Source organism: Buceros rhinoceros, unplaced genomic scaffold (assembly GCF_000710305.1).
Source record: "Buceros rhinoceros silvestris isolate BGI_N320 unplaced genomic scaffold, ASM71030v1 scaffold15411, whole genome shotgun sequence".
Lineage (NCBI taxonomy): Eukaryota > Metazoa > Chordata > Aves > Bucerotiformes > Bucerotidae > Buceros > Buceros rhinoceros.
The window spans coordinates 27,357-47,027 of record NW_010393881.1 but is presented as its reverse complement, the minus strand read 5'-3'; the positions used below and the strand labels follow the sequence as shown (position 1 = coordinate 47,027).

Below are 19,671 nucleotides of genomic sequence, written 5' to 3'. Positions count from 1 at the left end.
TTACAAAGCAACTGGGCTTGGACTGATGAGGTCCTCTCTGCAGAGAAGGACGAAGGCTGCCTGGGGTCTCACCCCACAGCTCTGGGGCCCCAGGCAGAGAAAATGCGACCCAGTGCCAGCACTGTTTTTTGGCCTGTGCTACAACCCCATGCTCTGACCCTTTTGGCAGAGGAACTATTTGTTTAAAGCCACAGAAGACTGCCTGAAGGAATGATCATTGGATAACGGGGTCCTGCTCTGCAATTTGTCTGAGCGTGGGGGATGTGTCACCCTAAACCACAGCAGTTGTGGCCTCTTCTAAGTTACATTCTGTGGTGAATTGCTGCTGTCTTTCCGTGCAGGACCTCTGGATGCCAAGTTCTGCAGCCATGCTTGTTGCTTCTTTGGGCACATTTGAAAGCAACCACTGAGGGTGACTGACATAATAAATATGAATCTGTGGGTCTGCACCACAAGAGGGTTTTTGTGTATAACGTATACACTATTCACAAATATTTTCTATAGAAAATGAATTTTAAGTAGAAAAGAGGCTCCTTTCCTGTAGATCAGCAGCTATTTAGCAATATGTGTATGTTGCTGTATTTTTACTTAATGTCAGTAAAACTAAAATTCAGGAGGTCATGTTTGTCCTTCTACAAAGGAATTGAAGTTTCAGTCTTACATGAACTAATACTGTATGGACTGAGAGCTGGGTCCTGCTGACCCTGATGGGGCTTTGCTGACTCCCACAGCAGCTGGCAATTCAGCCCCCTCATGTGGCTAATGAACTACCTCAAAAAAGACCAGAAACAATATGGTAAGAGATCTTTATTAAAAATTTGTACATCAAAGGATTAACTATTACATTTTAAACAAAACAATAAGATTTCACACATTACAAAAGATGTCTTTAGTCCTTGAATTAGAAATAAATTTTATGAACACTGTACATGATACATCTGAGTTGTAAGAGCAGGAGTAGGACTGAGTGCCTGGAAACGATATAACTTAATAAGCAAACGCACTCAATCCTTAGTATAGAACATAGTATTTCTGGAGAAATAGCATGTTAAATGCCATCTGAAGGTGCTGTATCCCTCTAACCCGTGACTACCAACAGTGTTCTCAGGAGAAAGCGGGGACACACGTGCCCTGTGTGGTGATCTTTCATTGTTGGAGAAATTTTCTTCCTATGGTCTGTTTTTCTTGGCAGGAGCAGGATGTTATTCTGTGGTGTGGTTAACACAATCTGCATATAAAAACCCAATGCAAAACATCTCTCACAATGTAACTACCTCCAACCCAGATTAGAAAAACCAACTGATAGCACATAAATGTCTACAGAAATAGATCTTTATTGACTGTTACAAAGTAGTTAAAAAGAAGAAATATATTTTAACTTATCAGATAACCGTTACTTTGTGTATCATTCCTACTACATAATTTTTTTTTTGAGATTGTCAGTGTAGCTGCATTAGAATTTAAAGTAAAAACACAGAAGATCACCTCTTAATCGCATGACCTATTTGGCTAGGAAGAGTGTGTGAAGTTTTGCAGGATAGCATGACCATATGAAAGCGTAGTTTGTATCTAGTCCAAGAAAGGTAATAAAAGATTTAAATCTTTATACAGAAAGTGACAATGCCCATGTTATACTATGGAACACATCTACTAATTTTGAATTACAGGCGTAATGCGTGGATTAAAGATATAAACTTACTAAACAAATATTAAAAAAAGAGAGCAAAATCTATAAATAAAATAGTAAGTGCTTTCTTTAAGATGATATTCTTTGGCTGCTGCAAGTGCCAGTGAAGGGTTATTGGAAACCACTAAAATGCGTAAGGTCCCACTATAATTGTTAATCTCAACACCGAGCTCGTACGGTAATTCAAGCTGTTGACTGTTATCATCTCCAGATCCACGATGTGCTCTCTCGGTCCTGTGAGCGATTTCACCAGCACAAGCATTGCACTCACAGTGCTTGTTTGCTGAAAGAACAACAAAAAAAGAGTTTAACTCAATCAAATCTAAAACAGTTCCCTAGCTGCACCAAGAGAGTGCTCGTGTGTTCCTGCGCTGTCGAAAGCTCTGTCCCAGCCCGGAGATACACAATGCGAGTATTCTTGTAACGCTTGGGAACAACCATGACTAATCTCACACCTGGCTGTGCTGCAGGGAAAACTCTACCTGACGAGGGCTCCGAGGAATAAAGTGCACTGCAAAAAATCTGTTCCTGGTTATGCTGACTGTCCCAACGGCCGGGGAAGGTGGTAATCTGTCCCAGGGTGGTCTTTGTTTTCATCCCCATCTATCAGCCCTTAAAATATATGGAGAATAAGTAAAAACAAGAGAGACCTAATGTCTTTAACAGTGGTGCAGTTTGTTCAGTGGAAGGCAACCATCCCCTTCTCGTACTGCTCCAAAGCCCCTTGCCCAGTCCGGGATCATGCTGCTGGGGAACGCTTGCAGGCTCGTCTGTGCTGTGCTCTAGTTCAATGGTTTCATCATTCAGAGGTGATAATCAAAAGGTAAACTCTCCCTTCAGCTACTACAAACACTTTCTCACCATGTCAGTTGAGTCGGGCTACAGATGAATCCAACCCATCTGCTGCATCCGAGACCCAGCTCAGACTTTTAGTAAAACAATAGCACTAACTTCTCAGTAAGCCTTTGTTTACCGCAGTCCCTCGGCAGGAATAAACACACACTTCCTTATTTAGGGCTTTCAATTCCTTGTTGGGTGGCAACAGAAGATGGAAATTGTTTGTCTAAAGAAAATCAGTCTGGAGCCTAGATCAGGGTATAACCCAAACCAGAGCTGGACTGATTTTCTTCTAAGCAAGTAATGGTTTGTGTTTCGGGGGTGGGTATGGATTTTTGCTGTGTGAAAAAGCTGTGGATTGTGGGTTATACCAGAACAAGTCAGAGGCAGGTGAATAGCTCCTTGTTTCCATTTTGGGGAAACATGGTGTAAATAGGCAATGCCATGTCTTGGTACTGAAAAATAAAAATGAGAACAGTCTGTCTAATTCCGATTTAATTTTTTGGGCTGATTCTGTTCTACTGAGTGTAAAGCCCCATATGAAGCAAAAGGACTTCCCAGGGACTTGTAAATATTACAAGTGTCCAAGAAAATCACTTTTCTTCCAAACAAAATCTTAAAAAGCAGATGTTAGTTGCTTTTGTGTATCTCCTTGAACGCAATATACCACCAGGAAATGCTGCTGTTGTCAGTCGCTTGAACTTTTGTGGTTTTTCAATATAGTTGCAGCACTATGGGAAAATAAAGGTTTGTCTCAGCACAAAACCTCTGTAAGTTGGCCTGAACTTGGCATTCTAGAAATCAGTGCCCCATCCTGAGCTATTAGTGATTTCTTTTCTTTTTTGCAGAAATGACATTTAGAGTAATTGTACCAGAACCTTTCTATAATCCTCTCCTAAATGTATGTGTATGTAGATGAGGTGTTGGTAGAGTGAAAAGCATGGCAGGATTCATGGAATCTGACAGGGGTGTCTTGGGATTGCCAGATATTTATGGTGGCTGCTAGTGTTGTATTCATTTCAAACAGAGTTTTTAGGTAGAAAAGTAAAAGGCTTTTTAACATCTGGAGCCCAGGCACATTTAATAAGGAGGAATCAAAAAGCCAATACCCTTTAGGATGCTGCGATGCTCTTACAGGGACACTTGGTGGGTTTGACAAAATGGCACCAGTGTAACACCTTGGTAGTACCACAGATTTTCATGCCCTGCTCAGGGTCCAACAGCTGCCAATACTCACTCTCAGGTAAAATTCTCCATTCTCGTTTCCAGACTTGATCCGGAATGTGTTGATAGTATTAGGGAAAATAGTGGTTGCCTGAATCTGGAAGATATCCGAGGGCACTGATCGGTCTGAGCGGATGCTCATGTATTTGTACACCACAGAGTAAGGCAGCTCCCGGCAAATGACGTTTGATACAGAGCAGATGCAGCGGCTGAAAAACAGAACCGGATGAAAGTGAGTTGCACGCAAATGGTACTTGCGTTTGGTTGTAGTTGATCGTGTTGTCTCTTGAGGATGATACTAAGAAAACCCCAAAGACAATTTTGCCTCTTACTTCTCAGTTGTAAGGACATAGGGCTCTTGACAAGGATTTCTTGGGTAACAACGAAATCCTCCATGGTAATTCCAGCAAATTTCATCCTCTCTGCATTCATTAGTAGTCTCACACTCATTTATATCTAGGAGGAGGAAGGAAAAGGACTCTGTCAGAGCAGATGGAAATGAGCTTGCTACAAAACCACAATGTCTTCAAAACGCACTCCCCACAAAAGCCACCTGCTCTTCTGTTGAAACCCAGCAGGTTTCCGTGGTGTTCTCTGGCTTTTCAGGGGCCTGGCTAGAAAGGGTTTCTCTAGGCAGAAAGGGAATAATTTTTTTGAGTGTTAAGTTTGAAGATTTTGTGTTTTAGTTGACTAAAGATACACATTAATTATAGGTAATGCAGCCGTAGGAATACTCTAAAGTTCATAATTAGCGAAGAATAATTTTACAGCAGAAGATACCTTGTAGACAGCAAAAAGGTTTTGAGGAAGAATTGTGATTTCCTGCCTTTTGCAGGTTCTCGTTTTGAATTGCCTGAGCTTCAGGGTCTAACTGAGATGCTTAATTAACGGCTCCATTTTAACTAAAATAGCTTTGAAAAGGGATAATGAAAATATTCTCTAATAAGATGCAGAGATATTTAACAACTGCGAGGAAAAAACACAAACTCTGATGCTGTGGCATTTGGTGGCACCTGACCAGAACATTTATTGTCAACACACAAATTATCTGAAGCTGCTCAGTCTTGCATTTTTTTTCCTGTTACCAGAAGAAACATGTCTTTCACTTCTATTGTGGTTGGATTTAGGAATCTCTAGAAAATGAAACAGGATATAAAGCCATGATTAGTGTCTGTTTAAAAAAAAAAAAGCCTGATTTGTCTCAGATATATTTATCTCTGAAACTTAGACTCACTACCTAGACATCCAATCAAGTTTTACCTAAGGAAATTTTGTCCTAGGAATCTGAAGGACTCAAGAGTTTGAGCTGAAGGATTCAAATAAAGATATGCAATTAATCATCAAATGCTTTATCAACATCTCTTTTGCCAACATAACAGTAATCCTATCATGAAATAAACATTTAGATAGCAAGCTGTCCTCCTCCTGTCTGAAATGGTGTTAGTAAGGAGGTACTGAGACTAAGATGAGGGCACTCACCTTGGCATGTTCTGCCTCCTACCACCTGGTAACCTTCAGGACACACACACGAGAATTTTCCTGGTTCATTGACACACTGATATTGACAGATATAACTTGAGGATCTGCATTCATCAGTGTCTGCAGAGAGCAAAAGAGCTTAAAGTTATGGGGTTTTAACATCAACCTTGTTACAGAACTAAATATAGTAGTGAAATGCTGGATCTAACAGGAAAAAAATGAATTCTGTCTCAAAATAAGTTATCAAAAAGTTATCAAAGTTATCAAAACCTCTTGAAGCCTCAAATTTGCAAACTGAATTTTGCTTGTTTTATCAATAATCTTCCAAAATGGAATTCTGGATTTGAGTAAGCAGAAGCTAAATTAGACTCAGAACAGGTCTGGGAAAATAACTCTTGAAAGAACTTCTACTTTCAGTATTTGAAAATGTGATTATGTTCACAAAAACCACAGATGTGAGATTAGTTAGAAAGGCAAAAACATTGCCTTTGTACTTGTGCCCTACGCTAATGGAGATGTTCTCTGGGAAAGAAGAGGAGGCCTCTTTTTTTTTTTTTTTTTTTTTTTTTTTTTTTTTTTTTTTTTTTTTTTTTTTTTTTTGTTGTTGTTGCCAAATACTACGTGGTGTATACCACTCTTTTGCTTCTTTTACCCTTGGGTAACCATCAGTCCTTTGCTAGAGAAGCATAGCGTGAAACAGAATTTAACAGTATATGCCATTAACAGGAAATTCAATTAAACCTATCAAAACCAGGGAGCAGCTGGAAAACAGCCCAACTCCCTCCTACTGCCTCTGAGGTTTGAGCCCAGCTCTGGATTTCATGTCAGGGATGTCCCTGGAGGCTTCATACTTGCTGCTCCCTGTTCTGTTCGCTTGCGAGGAGGATTAGCTGAAGCAGCCTGGAGAGCGAGCATCTGTAATAGCTCTGCTGGCTCCTTTAGGAGGGCAGTGGTAAACCAGAAAGACCTCTCTGGCTCCGAGGCTGGTAGAAGGGATATAGGCTTTAAGGGTGAGATCACCATGTGTCCCAAAGGCGATTAGAGGACCCCTGTGGAGACTCTGGCAGGGGGAATAAAGTGTTGATTGTATAATCATCAGGAGACATGCTGTTTGTATACTCAGGCTTGAAAGCACCTCAAAAGCACAACTGTCGCTTCCTTAAAATCAAAAATTTGAGGTTTTATTTTCAGAGGAGCCTAACACACAAAATTGCACTTGTTTTGGGTTTGCATTCCTTTCTGATTCATTTAATGGTCATCAGCATTAGACCACACACAATCCCAGCGAGTCTGTGAAGTCTTCAGAAGCCTTACTCTTCCCAGCTGTGATCTGAACTGCAGCCATGCCTGTCCTGATTTGCACTTACTGGTCGAGAGAGGTACCCTGCTCTGTGTGTCCCCCAGTGCAGACGCTGAGGTGGGTATCGGCAACCACATTTGCAATGTAAAAAAAAAAAAATCTTAAGGGTTTTGGCTACAAATGGCACCCACACTGTGGCTATGCTTGAACTACATCCTTTAGCTGACAGAAGGACTTCTGAGAAAATAATAATTTGTCTCTTGCAAGACAAACCCACTTGCTTACCTTCACAGTTGATTCTGTCGGGGCTTAACTCGAACCCTGGGTTGCACTGACAGATGAAAGAACCCAGTATATTGTAACACTGTTGTGCACATGGGTTATTGGCATCGCATTCGTTTATGTCTGAAAGGAAAAATTACGGATCTTTATCTGGTGTGGCTGGTATTTAGGCTGATTAAGTGGGTTAGTCCTATTGCTTAGCAGAAGCTGCAGTCACTGGAACAGTGTCAGATCTATGCTTTACATTCCATCTAGAAAAAAAGAATATTTTTCCAGGAATGAGAGTTATTCTAATGTGTGATGAATTCTTCCAAAAATGTTTAGTGTGGCCGTTAAACTCCACATTCCAGCCTCTTTTTTCAGGTATGAAATGCCAAGTCCCTATAAATAATTGCTATAAGGAACACATACTGATAAGACCTCTCAGCATACAGTGGTTAAGATTTATTTGAGCTATTTATTACTCTTAAAATTTGTTCTTTCAAATTCCATTACAATTATAACATGAGCCTTTGAGGCCCGTGGAGTTTTGCAGTGCTCTAAGGCCTAGACCATATTGGGGGAAGGTATGTATCCGTGCTAGATTTTTTCCGTGATGTGCCCATCCTAAGAACATATGTGAGAACACTGGGGAATGAAAGAGAAGCAATTTTTAATGGGAAGTTTATATAACTGTAATCACCTCTGGAATCTATAACTCTTTTTCATTGGCTGTTGACTAACGGTGGCTCCTCTGTCACTCACTCTGTAGATTTTAATGTATTTTCCCTTGTACTCCTCCCCTGCGTGTTTTCCGTTCAAACTTGTGTTTATCAGGTATAACTATTAGTAGAGAGCTGCTTTTAAAAAGAACTCTTGAGTTCATTTTGCAAATGCTTACAAATGTCAGCAACACTCAGTCGTTTAAGATAGAACTGATACAGGCGACCGAGAGTAGGCATTCTCAGAAACTGAACCAACGGGGGGTATCAATTCCCTACCCGATCAACCTCCTGGTCCTGAAAATGGATGGTCATAGGGGGAAAGCGATTACAAAGCTTTTTCTTCCTCCTTTTAGCTAATTTCTGGCAACAGTGAAAAGAATGTCCATGATGACAGTGCTACCAGAAGGAATAAATAAGCTGGCCAAAGCCCCAATCCTCTTTGTTTGCCTTCCAAGAAATATTGACCCGCTTTTGATATGCGAAAGCCGTAACACGACTGTCACCGGTACAGCTGTCAAGTACCGCTTCTGCCAGATGACTGCTGCAGATGGGAAAGTCTGTCCTGATGCAGCCACCGTGCAGTTGCAAATCTGCTTCTGAAGGTTTGCTTGCCCTTTGCTGGTGGGGTTGGGCTGGGAGGCAGGGAGGCAGAGTGGGGCTGTTTCGGTGTAGCACCCAGCAAACTGGGAGCTGTTCTGGATTTGTTAGTGTAACTGATACTTGATAAGATGCGGCAGTGCTTGGGAGTAACGGTAGATGCTGGAAAACCCGGACTGATGATAGATATAAACAGGTCTTTAACATAGATTTTATATATATATAAATCACAGCCATAAAGAACATCTGGCCATCTCCATCACCAATCTCTTTAATTTTTAAATGGCCATTCTCTCTGAACTTCAGCAGACATAGTCACCTCTTTATTATTACTCTAATTCTTCTAGAACAAAACTTACAGTTTTAGAATTAACAGCACTCTTAAAGTTTCCCTGCAAGGCATCCCTTGGTGCTTTACTTCCACAGGGAGGATGACTTCCAGAGGGTCTCTCTTCCATAGTGACCCTTCTTTTCAGTTTTAACATTATTTGCTAGACATTCAAAGGTGACATTTCCTCACTATGTTCACGATGGGCTGAGGATAACTGCACTTTACCGCAGAGGTATAGTATTGCTTCCCTAGCCTTTGTGTTGCGTGAAATGGGAATACCATAATGAAAGCCAACGATAACGCAAAGTGATCCAGCAGAACTGAAAGAGTAATTAAATCTTAAGATTAAATAATGAATATGAACCTCCAGGGTTCAAGCTGCCAAACTAGGTGCTCCTCAAAGCTGCTATGTCAACGAAGTAACAAGTTTTCAATAAAGCTCCAGTTTTCCCTCTAATCCTCCTGTACTTCTCAGATTGCTTCAGGAGAGCAACTAGTATGTCCTACTGGTTGGTATTTCTCTCTCTAAATGGGGATGAAGATACTCAGATTTCAACTGTGGCAAGTCATGTGTTGGAATTTACCTCTATAGTGAGTGAGCTCTTGTGTGAGTCCATGCCGAGTTCTTACCTACACAGGTGTGGTTGTTGGATGCTAACTGGTAACCAGCATTGCACTGGCAATAGTAGGACCCGGGAGTGTTCACGCAGTGATGGTGGCAGTACGGCGGCAGGGTGCACTCGTCAATGTCTGAGTCATTGAAAAAGAGAAATCGGTTCACATGGAATCACGTCAGTTCACTGCTGCTGTCTTGTGTCCAGAGAAACTCTAAAGTTAATTGCACTTGATTAAAAGCAGGAAAAAAAAAGCTTATGTGAGCTAGGGACTGCTGTGGGTGCTACTGGGAATATTATTTTACTTTTTCCTTAAGTAACTCTTGTAAAAGCTGTTTCATGCTGATTGTCTTCCAGCCACTGAGATCAATACACATTCCAACTTTATTTTTTATGCAGTTCCACGGTACTGCTTAGTCTTGTTTATTTTCCCTAGGTAAACCCCAGAATGTTTTGTTCTGCTTTTCAACCAGGGTTTCTGACCCCCTGACTGTGGCTTGTCGCTCCTGTTTATCCAGAAAGTTCGCGCACAGCACTCCTAGTATGTACTAAGTCTTTTCAGCTGTATTGGGAAGGGTCCATGATTTCTGTGTGAGTACAGGGGAACGCTGAGGATAGATTAGTGGGCCTGGAAAGGAAAGAGGTGGTTGTGCTCACACAGGGATCCTCCAGAAAGCGGCTTGTTTCCCGCAAGGGGCTGCCGTTGCTCCCATTCCCCTCTCTGCCTCTTGCCCATCCTGTTCCATACACCTCCTGGCTGTGCTCTCGGGCACCAAGGCTGGTGACTGGACTTGCTGAAGCTGGTGCTACCTCAGGCAGTCCCAGCTTTCCACAGCCTCTCCTTGCAGATTAGCCCCGGCTCTGAGGTGATGCGGGTGGCCTTTCCAAGCCTTGGCATTCCTCATGTGCACCGAAGCAGGGTTTTCACCTGCGAACCACACAAACTGTGCAACAGCCTGTCCCTTTACCCCTCTGTTTTAAAAGGTGTCCCTGCATTCTGGAGAAGATGCCATCTCTGGTTTTGTCTGAAAAACATTTTTAATTATGCCACACTGCTGTTCATGCACGTATGTACAGCAGCCGTCTTTAGCTGTGGCCTGCTCGAGCTTGGTGGAGAAATCCGTGCCATGTTCTGTACATGTACACAATGTGAGATTTCAAAGGCTCAGGGCTCAGCCAAATAAGACCAGTTTTCACTGGAACAAAGAAAGGCACTTCCCATATCCATGCCAGATCTTCAGTTTCCTACCTCCAGCTGTTTCCACCATAGATGTGTTTAAAAAGAGGCCAAGGCTTTTTTTTTATAATGAGGAAAGTGTTTGTTTTAATATCAAGTGAAAAAAATAATCTTGAGAAGTTAACCCTTTCTTTGTCAAACCTGCAGTCGCTGTTTGGGGCTAAACTTAGCAGGAGACTGCGTTGGATGGTTCTGAATGAAAAAGCTTATGCTGGAAAATTCCTGGCTATCCATACAGTAGCGATTGTTGCTGTAAGGAGAGAAATTTGGAAGTAGAAATGGAATAAATTAGGAGGCACAGTAGATCTCTTCCATCCTTGACTTTCACAGGACTGAGCTCTTACAAACCGCTGTTTAAAGATCTGGTGATACACTACAGAGAGATGAGCAATGCTTTGCTGCTCAGGCACTGCGTTTATGCGCAGAAATGCTTCCAGGCTCTGACTCTAATTCGGTGGGAGCTTTCCTTGCAGGGTTAGGCATACGAGCTCCATGCAGATCTAAGGGCTAAGCATTATCCCATCTATGCAGCCAAACTTTCTATCTGAAGTAATGCTGGAAAACAATTCATTCTATCTGCAGTCCCATGCTTCAGAAAAGGCTAATTTCGCAACAAGTGAACGAGCAAATTAAAAAAAAAATCTTAAGAGGCAGAAAAGATTTGTGAATTTAGATGAAAATCAATCAGTTGTTAGAAACGAGTCCTTTTTTCCCCTCTACCTTGAAGCCAAAATAGTCTGGAAAAATTTCTTTCAAATTTGAGAAACATTTCCTCCCATATGGAGAACCTCTATCAAGATCTGGCCCCAAGAACATTTTCTGGCGAAGCTGTTATAAAATCCCCAAAGACAGGCTGTATTCTGAAACGCTGACAGTACAAAGTGTAGGGATGTACTTATAATTTAGGTCAGCGTGTAATATGTAATGCAGGTGTTATTCTTGGTTTTGACCTAAATAGAAGGGAAATTCCACTTTCCAGACATCTTCATGTATAGATTTAGATGCACAGATGTATTCATATGGAGATGTAAGGTGGTAGCGCTCTGCTGCTCTTTTGAGTGCTGTAGGGTGTCCTGTCAGACTTTCAGGTAGTACCGTAGGTCTTGATGTTAAGAGTGCTATTGTACAGCAGTAATATACTTTACTTGCTCTAAAAAATCTAGATAAAAGTGAGATATTTAAAAAAGAAAATCAATGACCTGTCAAAACTATTCCTCTACCTACTTTCCAAATTACTCACCCTACTCTTGCACAGAGAACTGAGAAGAATCAGACACATCTGTGTTGATATCAGTTTGTCAGTTCAGGGCCTGATCCGCATCTTTTAGGAAGGTGATAAGAATTTTTGGATTGATTTCTACAGCTCTTGGCTCAGAACCCTGAAGAAAAAGCTATGCCCAGAAATTCAGTCTAGATGTGTACTGAAATATTCCCAGTTTCCTTCCTGCAGCTCTTGTTAGGCAGTGGCTACCTACAGCCTTTGAAAGGTTTTTTGGAGGAGATTAAAAATAAAAAAAATTCTTAAACACTGTCAAATGCAGGATCTGGAACACAAAGAAAAAGAGGAAGATCTGAAGTTCTGTTGTTCCTGTTCTGCTGAGGGGGGGTGGGAAAAAAAACACTGCAACAAACACTTTTCTCCTTGGCTGCATAAACCAGTCTTGAGTCTCATTCAAGACCACCTCTTGTATCACCTCCTGATGTATGTATTAGATTCTCTTGTTTTGGTAGTTGTTTTAATTATCTTTGCAAACCTCTGGCTTAAGGCTGGAGTGCCTATAAAAGTAATTCATCCACTGAAATCACGTTAAAGAGGCGTTAAGCAGAGGCTGATGGAGGACTGCAGGAACAGAGCAAGAGTACCTCTGCGTACTGTCCTCCAAGGAGGACGGACTCGGAAGGATGCAGCATTTACACAGCACTTGGATTTAATTTAATGCTGTACTTGTACAGGTCCCAAGGGTGCTGATATTATATACTTATTTTGGCACAAACCCTATACCTGCATTCAGAGTTTCCATCTCTTTCATTTATACTCTTAAAGCTGAGCACTGCAGCAGTGTGCGAGGGCTCTGCAGCGCAGGGGTCAGGTCTGTGTGAAGGTAATGCTGTGTGCTGCCGGCCTGGAGTCAAGTCTCGCTGAGGTCAGGGGACAGAAACGCTTTCGTTTGCCGCTATCGTAGACCTAGGACCGTATCTGGGACATTAGGCAATGCCCCAATACAAACAGTAAACACAATGGCAACCACTAGGGAAATTAATCTTGTGAAGTTCAACTCCAAGTGTTGATTGTATTCAAAATAGTTTCTAGTTCCATGTTTTGTGATTAATTATTGTGATAAAGTGATTATTCCATTGCATTTCAACATTATATAGCTACTTTACAGAACACATACCTATACACTTAATAAATCAACATAAAATTTGTGAACTGAAAGGAAAAAATAATTTAGTCTGGTGCACCACTTACCAACGCACTGGTCCCCGCGTTTCTGATAGCCTTGAGGACACTGGCAGTTGAAGGACCCTCTTAAATTGACACATATTTGGTCAGCTCTACAGTTGTGGGTTCCAGTGGCACATTCATCTATATCTGTATAAAACAAGCACATGCATTATTAGTCGTAAGGTTTACTTAAAATATTTAGCCTGTCGAAATGCCTTGCGTATCTTCAAGCTGCCTGTAAGTAAGGCAGCAAAGTTCCAATATTCTCCAAAGATGTCATCTCGCCGCTTACTCCATTTGCAGGACGTAAAAGGGCATCAGACTTCTAACAGCTTTTAATTCTGATAGCTGGCAGTTGGGAATACTTTCAGATATGGTTATTTTAAACAATCACATACTTTTATTTGACAAATGCTATTAGTATTTTCTACTTAGCACCTTGAAAATTTCTGTAAATTTCTTGCAACTTTATCATAGTTTAATAATTTCACTTTTTAAATTTTTTTCCCCACATGGGTGGTTTGTTGCTGAATTACTCTGGAAAATTTCAGCAAATGTAGTTCAGCCCCTTCTCCAGATGAGTTAGAGATATGTTGTTTTGCTGATATTACAAAGACTCTGCTCTCTCGCCTGGTTCCTGTGCTCCATACTCTGGACAGGGACTGGAGCTTGGGAGGTAGTGGTGCTCATCAGGAAGGGACCTGCCTCTTGTCACTCACAGGATAGTTCCCCTAATTCAGTCAGGCTGTTCGGGTCTTTGGAAACACTTTACGTATGTTTGTAGTTGCACAGTACAGCTAAAAATGCAAATACTAGACTGATACTTTTCAATGTAATTCAGGCAGCTTTTAGTTTGCACTAAATGCAGGTTTATACAAGTATAAAACCAGCATTTTGACTTTTGCCTACTCATTATAACTGCTGGAGGTACTTAATTATAATTAAACTGCATGTGCTGACAAATAGGTTGCTTAAAATGGCATTACAATTTGCTTTCTCATCTGAACATCCAAAATGCTGGAGAGCTTTTTCTTGTAACCCGACACGGTACAGTGAAAGGCCTGTTTAATTTTGGCATTGTACACAATTTGGAGACTCTAGGCTGAATAAACAAATTCCTTAAAACTTATGATCTCTAGTTTACAAATCTCAGCTGACCTCGCTATTTGTATAGGCACTGGGGATGATAGAACTTCACCAGTGGCAGATTCTGGGTGGTGCTTTGGAAAAAATGATGGATTCTTTCTCACAGCAAATGAAAACAATTTTGACCACAAGATTCAATAAAAAATAAACAATCAACAGTTTGAATTAATTCTCAGCATTTGCCCTTTCCCCAAATGTGCAAATATTTTACATACATCTTCCCTCTATCTGACAGGAAACATCAAGTCCTTTTATGTTAGCCTGCTCTTTGCATTTCTGCAGAACATCTGTCCTGGAGTCGCTGCAGGACTTGCTGACCGCATTGTTCTGTGCTGACAGCTGAAAAGCCCATTCTCAGGTGTAAAGGCTTTCAGGGACTATGGCTGGCTGCCTCATACCAACCCAACACATCATCAGCCGCTTGTGCCAAAGACAGGGGAGTTCAAGGCGAGTCTTTGCAGGGACTTCGCTGGGCTTTGCATGTACTCCCAGCTTCTACAGGAGTTGAAAAGAAAATGGCAACAATACTCGTACAATTCCAGTCCAGACTATGCTGGAATATAGTTTTTGATCTTCAGGCACTTCATATATATGAATAAACACGAGTTACCTTTTAATACAGATGAGCTAAAATGCATTAAATCCTTAGGTTGCCATTTACATCCATGGCTTGATTTCCATTTAACTTAATTTCTATGGAACAACAAGCTGCTCCAGCTAAAATGAAGCAAAGTAGATTGACTTACACAGGGTCTTTGGTTTTTCCTAAGGGTTACTCCAGTTGGAAAGGAAAACAATTATTCAAAAGCAATGTTTGACTTCTAGTTGTCTCCTCATTTAGAAACTCTTGGAGGATTCGATGTTATGGCCAAAAAAAAAAAAATCTGTGTGTGTAAGAACAACCCTTCCTTCAGACTTGTTTCAAGGAATCCTTTAGAGCTCTCCTAAGCTTCTTACTCAAGTGAGGATGCTGAACTGGGTTGTGTATTAGCTGTGACAGTCCTGTCTGTCTTCTACGTGCCATGAAAACACGTATCACTATGCAGTATATTTTCCGTGGACTTCAGAAGAGCTTTATCATGGTACCATGGTACTTTCTGCTACTTTGACTGTCCTTGGATGGCTTTCACTGAGCTGTGAGCCCCAAAGCAAGTCGGCAAAACAGACACGTGGGATGAAGGACTGATGGGAGTTCTTTGAAAACTTCAATTTTCTTTTTTTTTTTTTTTGTGGACTTCACTTCCCACCTTAGGCAGTTCAGTAAAGGTGGATGGGAGAGCAGCCTCTGGCCTTCACTGTGGAAGGGCAGTAGGTTGCCATGCTTGGAGCAGTTCTGCTCCCATCTGTGCAAAGAAGTCAGCAATGTTAGAGGAAGGCTGATGGCCCAAAGATCATGTTTCAGTGCTTCAAGGAAAATATTGTGGGAGGGGAACAACAGGGAGCTAGAAAGGTTTCAGCGTTGGAACATTCAGTTCTGAAATCTGTAGTATTGCAATAATTACAGATATGTCTACTGTAGTGACAGATACAAGGGTGAGGAAGCAAGTGGAAGATTTGAGTGCTGAAAGCGGTGCCAAATGTGAATTGTATTGGTGTGATACCAGAAGCAGCCCAGCCCTTGTGGAGTTCAGAAAGAAGCACTGGTGGATTTTTGCAATGTGATGTTGCTGCACAGATCTCTGTATCTATCCATGCCTTTGAGAAAGGCCCAAAGAGAAGTCTTCAGCTTCTTGGCACTTGATGTGACCTGAATCATCCTCTATTAGAGGATTTCTAACTGTCCTGAGAGTTGCTGGAGCAATAGAGGAGTGGAAGTCATAGGAAGGAAACAGCTTCAATGTTGGAGGTCTACTTGGGATGAGGCCGATAGGCTCTGTTTTTCTCTGAGGTCGTAGAGTTATCTACACACCCACACTTCCCTCCCGATATGAAATAGCATAATCTTACACTGGTGGTGCCAGTAGTGATCTGGGATTCCCACTTGCGTCTCCATGGCTCTTGAATGGGTAGACTGTCTATCTGCAGGGTCTGACAGATCTGAAGCTTCCTGATTGTTTTTCTAGTTATGTCCCCTCTGTACTGAAACCAGAGTAACTCCCAGGTCTTTGTTCCGTTATTCTAAGAGCTCCTTTTTCCAGTTTAAACCAGACTTTTCCAATCCATTAGGTTCCTAGCCTGTTTATCTTAACTTGCACAGTGCCCTCTGATTGTGTGCCAGCGATCTGGAAGCTGCCTCAGTTCCTGCTTTTAGTCTGTACTAAATGCAGTAATACAGGGATGACATGTGGTTATAGAAAGTGCGTGGTTTTCCTTAAATTCTACCATCTCATTCCATTTGATCTTTCTAGGCAGAATCCCTGGACTTGTGTGTGAACAGGGGTATTGGGAACAGGTGCCAATGAGGGTATTGGGAATCCATACATTTGGTTTCTGCTTACTGCAGGCACCTCTAACCACATTGATTTGCTGTCGGTGAAGGCATGGCAACCCAGGGCAAAGGTGTGATGGAAACTCCTCCAGGAACATCACAGACCTCACCAGTTTCAATCTGAAGACGAGAGAAATTTTTCCTCTCTAGCACAAATGTTTAAGAATGTGTGTTTTGTGCATGTGTATTTATAATAATTAAAAAAAAATTAAAGTAAGACACTCCAGTGCACACACTTGTGTCTCTGGGGAAAGGGTGAGAACAAACATGTGACAGATGTTTGTCATGTTGCTTAATGCACTACTGGAAAGCACTCAAGATACCACAGTGATGAGTACAAGAAACAGATCTAGGAAGAAAAAAGCTTTTACAAACTCATTCTTGAGCATCTTTCCACCTCATCCTCTCTTCCAAATTTTGTGTCATCCTGACAAAGTTTGTTTCTGTGTTTCAGCAATTGATGCCATTGCTGAAGCTTCTACCTTAAGCAAGTACCTTGTGATACCTGAAAACATCCTCAACTCATTCCTCACCCTTTGTTTACATTTCATTTCTAGGTGTTACACATACATTTGTTCACCCAGGTAGGCAATGTAAATGACACTGGCAACCAGTAATGAACATTATTTTCTCTTAACGTGACCCTTTCTTCTTTCCTTGCTTTCTTCTCATCTCAGCTAACATTTTGAAAGGTTGCACTGGTCACCACAGATAAACAAGAGCTGGAAGTTTGTATTGAGATTGTTCAACAACCTGAAAAGTATTGGATTATTGATGCATGCAACCTGTGAAATATTAATTCTTACAGCCACCATATCTTTGAGTCTGATATAAAATGTTGCTCAGACTTTTATTCCCAGAGAGTTATTCTCTGGACAGTTATAGCCTGTGTAGTTGGGAAACCTCCTCTGAAATAGCCTGGGTGTCTCTAGTAATCCTTTTGCAGATCGATCTTACCTGGAAATGGAGCTGGGTGATTTGCGGGGTCTTGATTGTTGTAATAACTGAATTCAGATAATTACGTGGTCTTTCAATAGGCCACTCAAAAGTGAACTTATTATTATTTAGTTGCAATGATTACACCCCTAAATGGGCGTAAAGAGAGTTGACAGAGAAATGGGGGGGAGGAACATTACAACTAAAGACACTCCTGTCTCAGATGACATGTCACTGCTCTTCCAGAAACGCTGATGGAGGTCCTCAGCAGTTCTCTGGTAAATATGGCCCTCAGACCCCCACAACTCGCCCTGATATACACATTGCCTTTCTCAGCGATCTCCAGGGCTGTTCTAGAAAGTTCATTCCAGAAGACTTCCATACTGATACCTATCTGCAGGTGAAGACAACCCTCTGATTTGCACAGGCTGCTGTTGGAAGTTTGCGGGGTGCGACAGAAATGATGTGAGAACCAGGGAAGGCAGCAGAGCCCGCTCCTGTATTCCTTCAAAACATAAATCAACTTGCATTTCATAGTTTTAATTCCACAAGCCTCACTAATAGCTATACCCAGAGATTCCCTCACTTTCCAAAAATGTACCCGCTGTCCCTCTCGAAGTGATTTACACAATTATGTCCTTCCATTGCTGACTTTGGCAGCCTGCTCTACATTTCAACCACCAGTTGTGTACAAAAATTTTGCCTGACCTGCTTTTTAGCTATAGCTTTCTATAAATCTAGTGCATGTTCCTTGTTTTAGAGCTAGTTAGTTTTTCTATTTCTTTTCTGCAGTCCACTCTGTCAGGCTCTTATCTACATCCATAAAATTCTTTCCTAGTCTCTCTTTCTGAGCTCCAAACCTGGCTCTGTTCCCTTCACGCTGTGACTCATTTTTCCCAAACCCCCTGACTCATGCTGCTTGCTCACTTATGCAACAGCTTAATCTCTGTAATTTTCTTCATGTCATTATGAGAAGTACATAAATTCTCAAGATGCATTTCACCAGTGCCTCAAACTTTTGTAAGAAAAAAAATGTAATCCACATCTATCCTTCATCTTATTTGAGCCATTTAAACCTTTTCTCCTCTAGTTCATACCTGGATGTTGTACTCAGAGCTGGAGAACTGTATTCATAACTAAGTCCAGTATGTCTTATTCCCCGGACTGAAGTGCTTAGCTGCTTGCTGCCTCTCAACAGGCTGCACTTCACTACAGCGTCTTTGTGCTCTCCCTGGTTGTGTATTCATTCATCTCTTCAAACAAGTCACAAAAATGTTTGTAGGCTGCTTTCTCTATTCCGGTCTGTAGCAGTCTTGTAAGCAGAATATTCCACCAGATGAAAAAGAGGGCTCAGAAAATGACCTTATGGGATTCCAGTTCTTATTTCTGCCCCCACTGCGCAGCACCAATAGACCAGCTTCTGAATGGTTTATACGAATCTACACCCAGAGTGATTCCACTGATGTCAGTGCTACGCTTGTCGTTGACTCCAGTGGAGCTGGTCCCCAATTTGTTTTGAGTGTAAATGATAAATATTTTAGTTAATCAGTTAAATTTTTCGCATTCTCAGTGTGAGTGAGACCAGAAAGTGACTTGGTCTATTTTTCTAATAGGCTAATGTGAACTGAAAACACCACCTCCTGCGTAAGCGATGGCACCACAGAGTCTGACACCAGACACACAATGATCTGCACAGGGCTGCAGGTTATCATGCACAACTTACTTAGCTTCAGCTCTCAGTAAAACCTTTCACTTTCTGTCCACTTCACTGGCTTTCCTTTTGTCTGCAAGACATTTTTACATCAGTGTTTTCCAGAAATAACCAGCTGAAGGTGAAATACTTGAAGAAATTAGAGCACTATAGTTCTTCCATGAGTATGGATTTACTCTATTTCACCAAATTAAGTATTCTGTCCCTTATTTATGTTTCTTATATTGTTCTTGCAACTGAAGCCAAGCTCACTGCTATGTTGTTTCCTGGATCCTCCCTGATCCTTTCTTACACATAGGAACAACATCAGCAACCTCCAAATTCCCTGGTTCCCTCCCCGGCCTTAGCAAGCTATCAACAATTTCTGTCAAAGGCTTTTCTATTTCCCTTGCTACTTCCTTCAACATTTGGGATGTTATTCATCTGGGCTGGATGCCCAGACAACTTTTAACTCATTGGTGTTGGGAGGCTGCGCTTCGCGGTGGTAAATACCAGCACAGAATCCGTTACGTAACACCAGGTCAGTAGGTACCAACAGACTAAATATTTGGAGAAATCTCTCACTTCTGGAGTGGCAAAACCTGTCAATACAGAGACCTGCGCTCTAACAGTGCAGTCACTATCCAGTAGCGTCATGAGGTAGCGTCTGTAATTCTCTATAGCTCTGGAGCAGCCCATAAACTGCCTCTTTATTGCTGGGTTTTCTCTTTCC

The 19,671-nt window shown here is 41.6% G+C and overlaps 1 protein-coding gene across 1 annotated transcript in view; it reads right to left on the bottom strand.

The window, feature by feature from the left end:
- Positions 1–1,401: 1,401 nt before the first annotated feature.
- EFEMP1 (EGF containing fibulin-like extracellular matrix protein 1) overlaps positions 1,402–19,671 on the bottom strand; it is a 45,562-nt gene continuing 27,292 nt past the window's right edge. The window contains exons 4-10 of the mRNA XM_010145045.1: positions 12,763–12,885; positions 9,072–9,191; positions 6,813–6,932; positions 5,228–5,347; positions 4,081–4,204; positions 3,762–3,957; positions 1,402–1,970 (exon numbers count right to left, since the gene is read on the bottom strand). Of these exons, the coding sequence (XP_010143347.1) occupies positions 1,812–1,970; positions 3,762–3,957; positions 4,081–4,204; positions 5,228–5,347; positions 6,813–6,932; positions 9,072–9,191; positions 12,763–12,885 (962 nt within the window). The 3' untranslated portion in view covers positions 1,402–1,811. The remainder of the gene's footprint in view (positions 1,971–3,761; positions 3,958–4,080; positions 4,205–5,227; positions 5,348–6,812; positions 6,933–9,071; positions 9,192–12,762; positions 12,886–19,671) is intronic.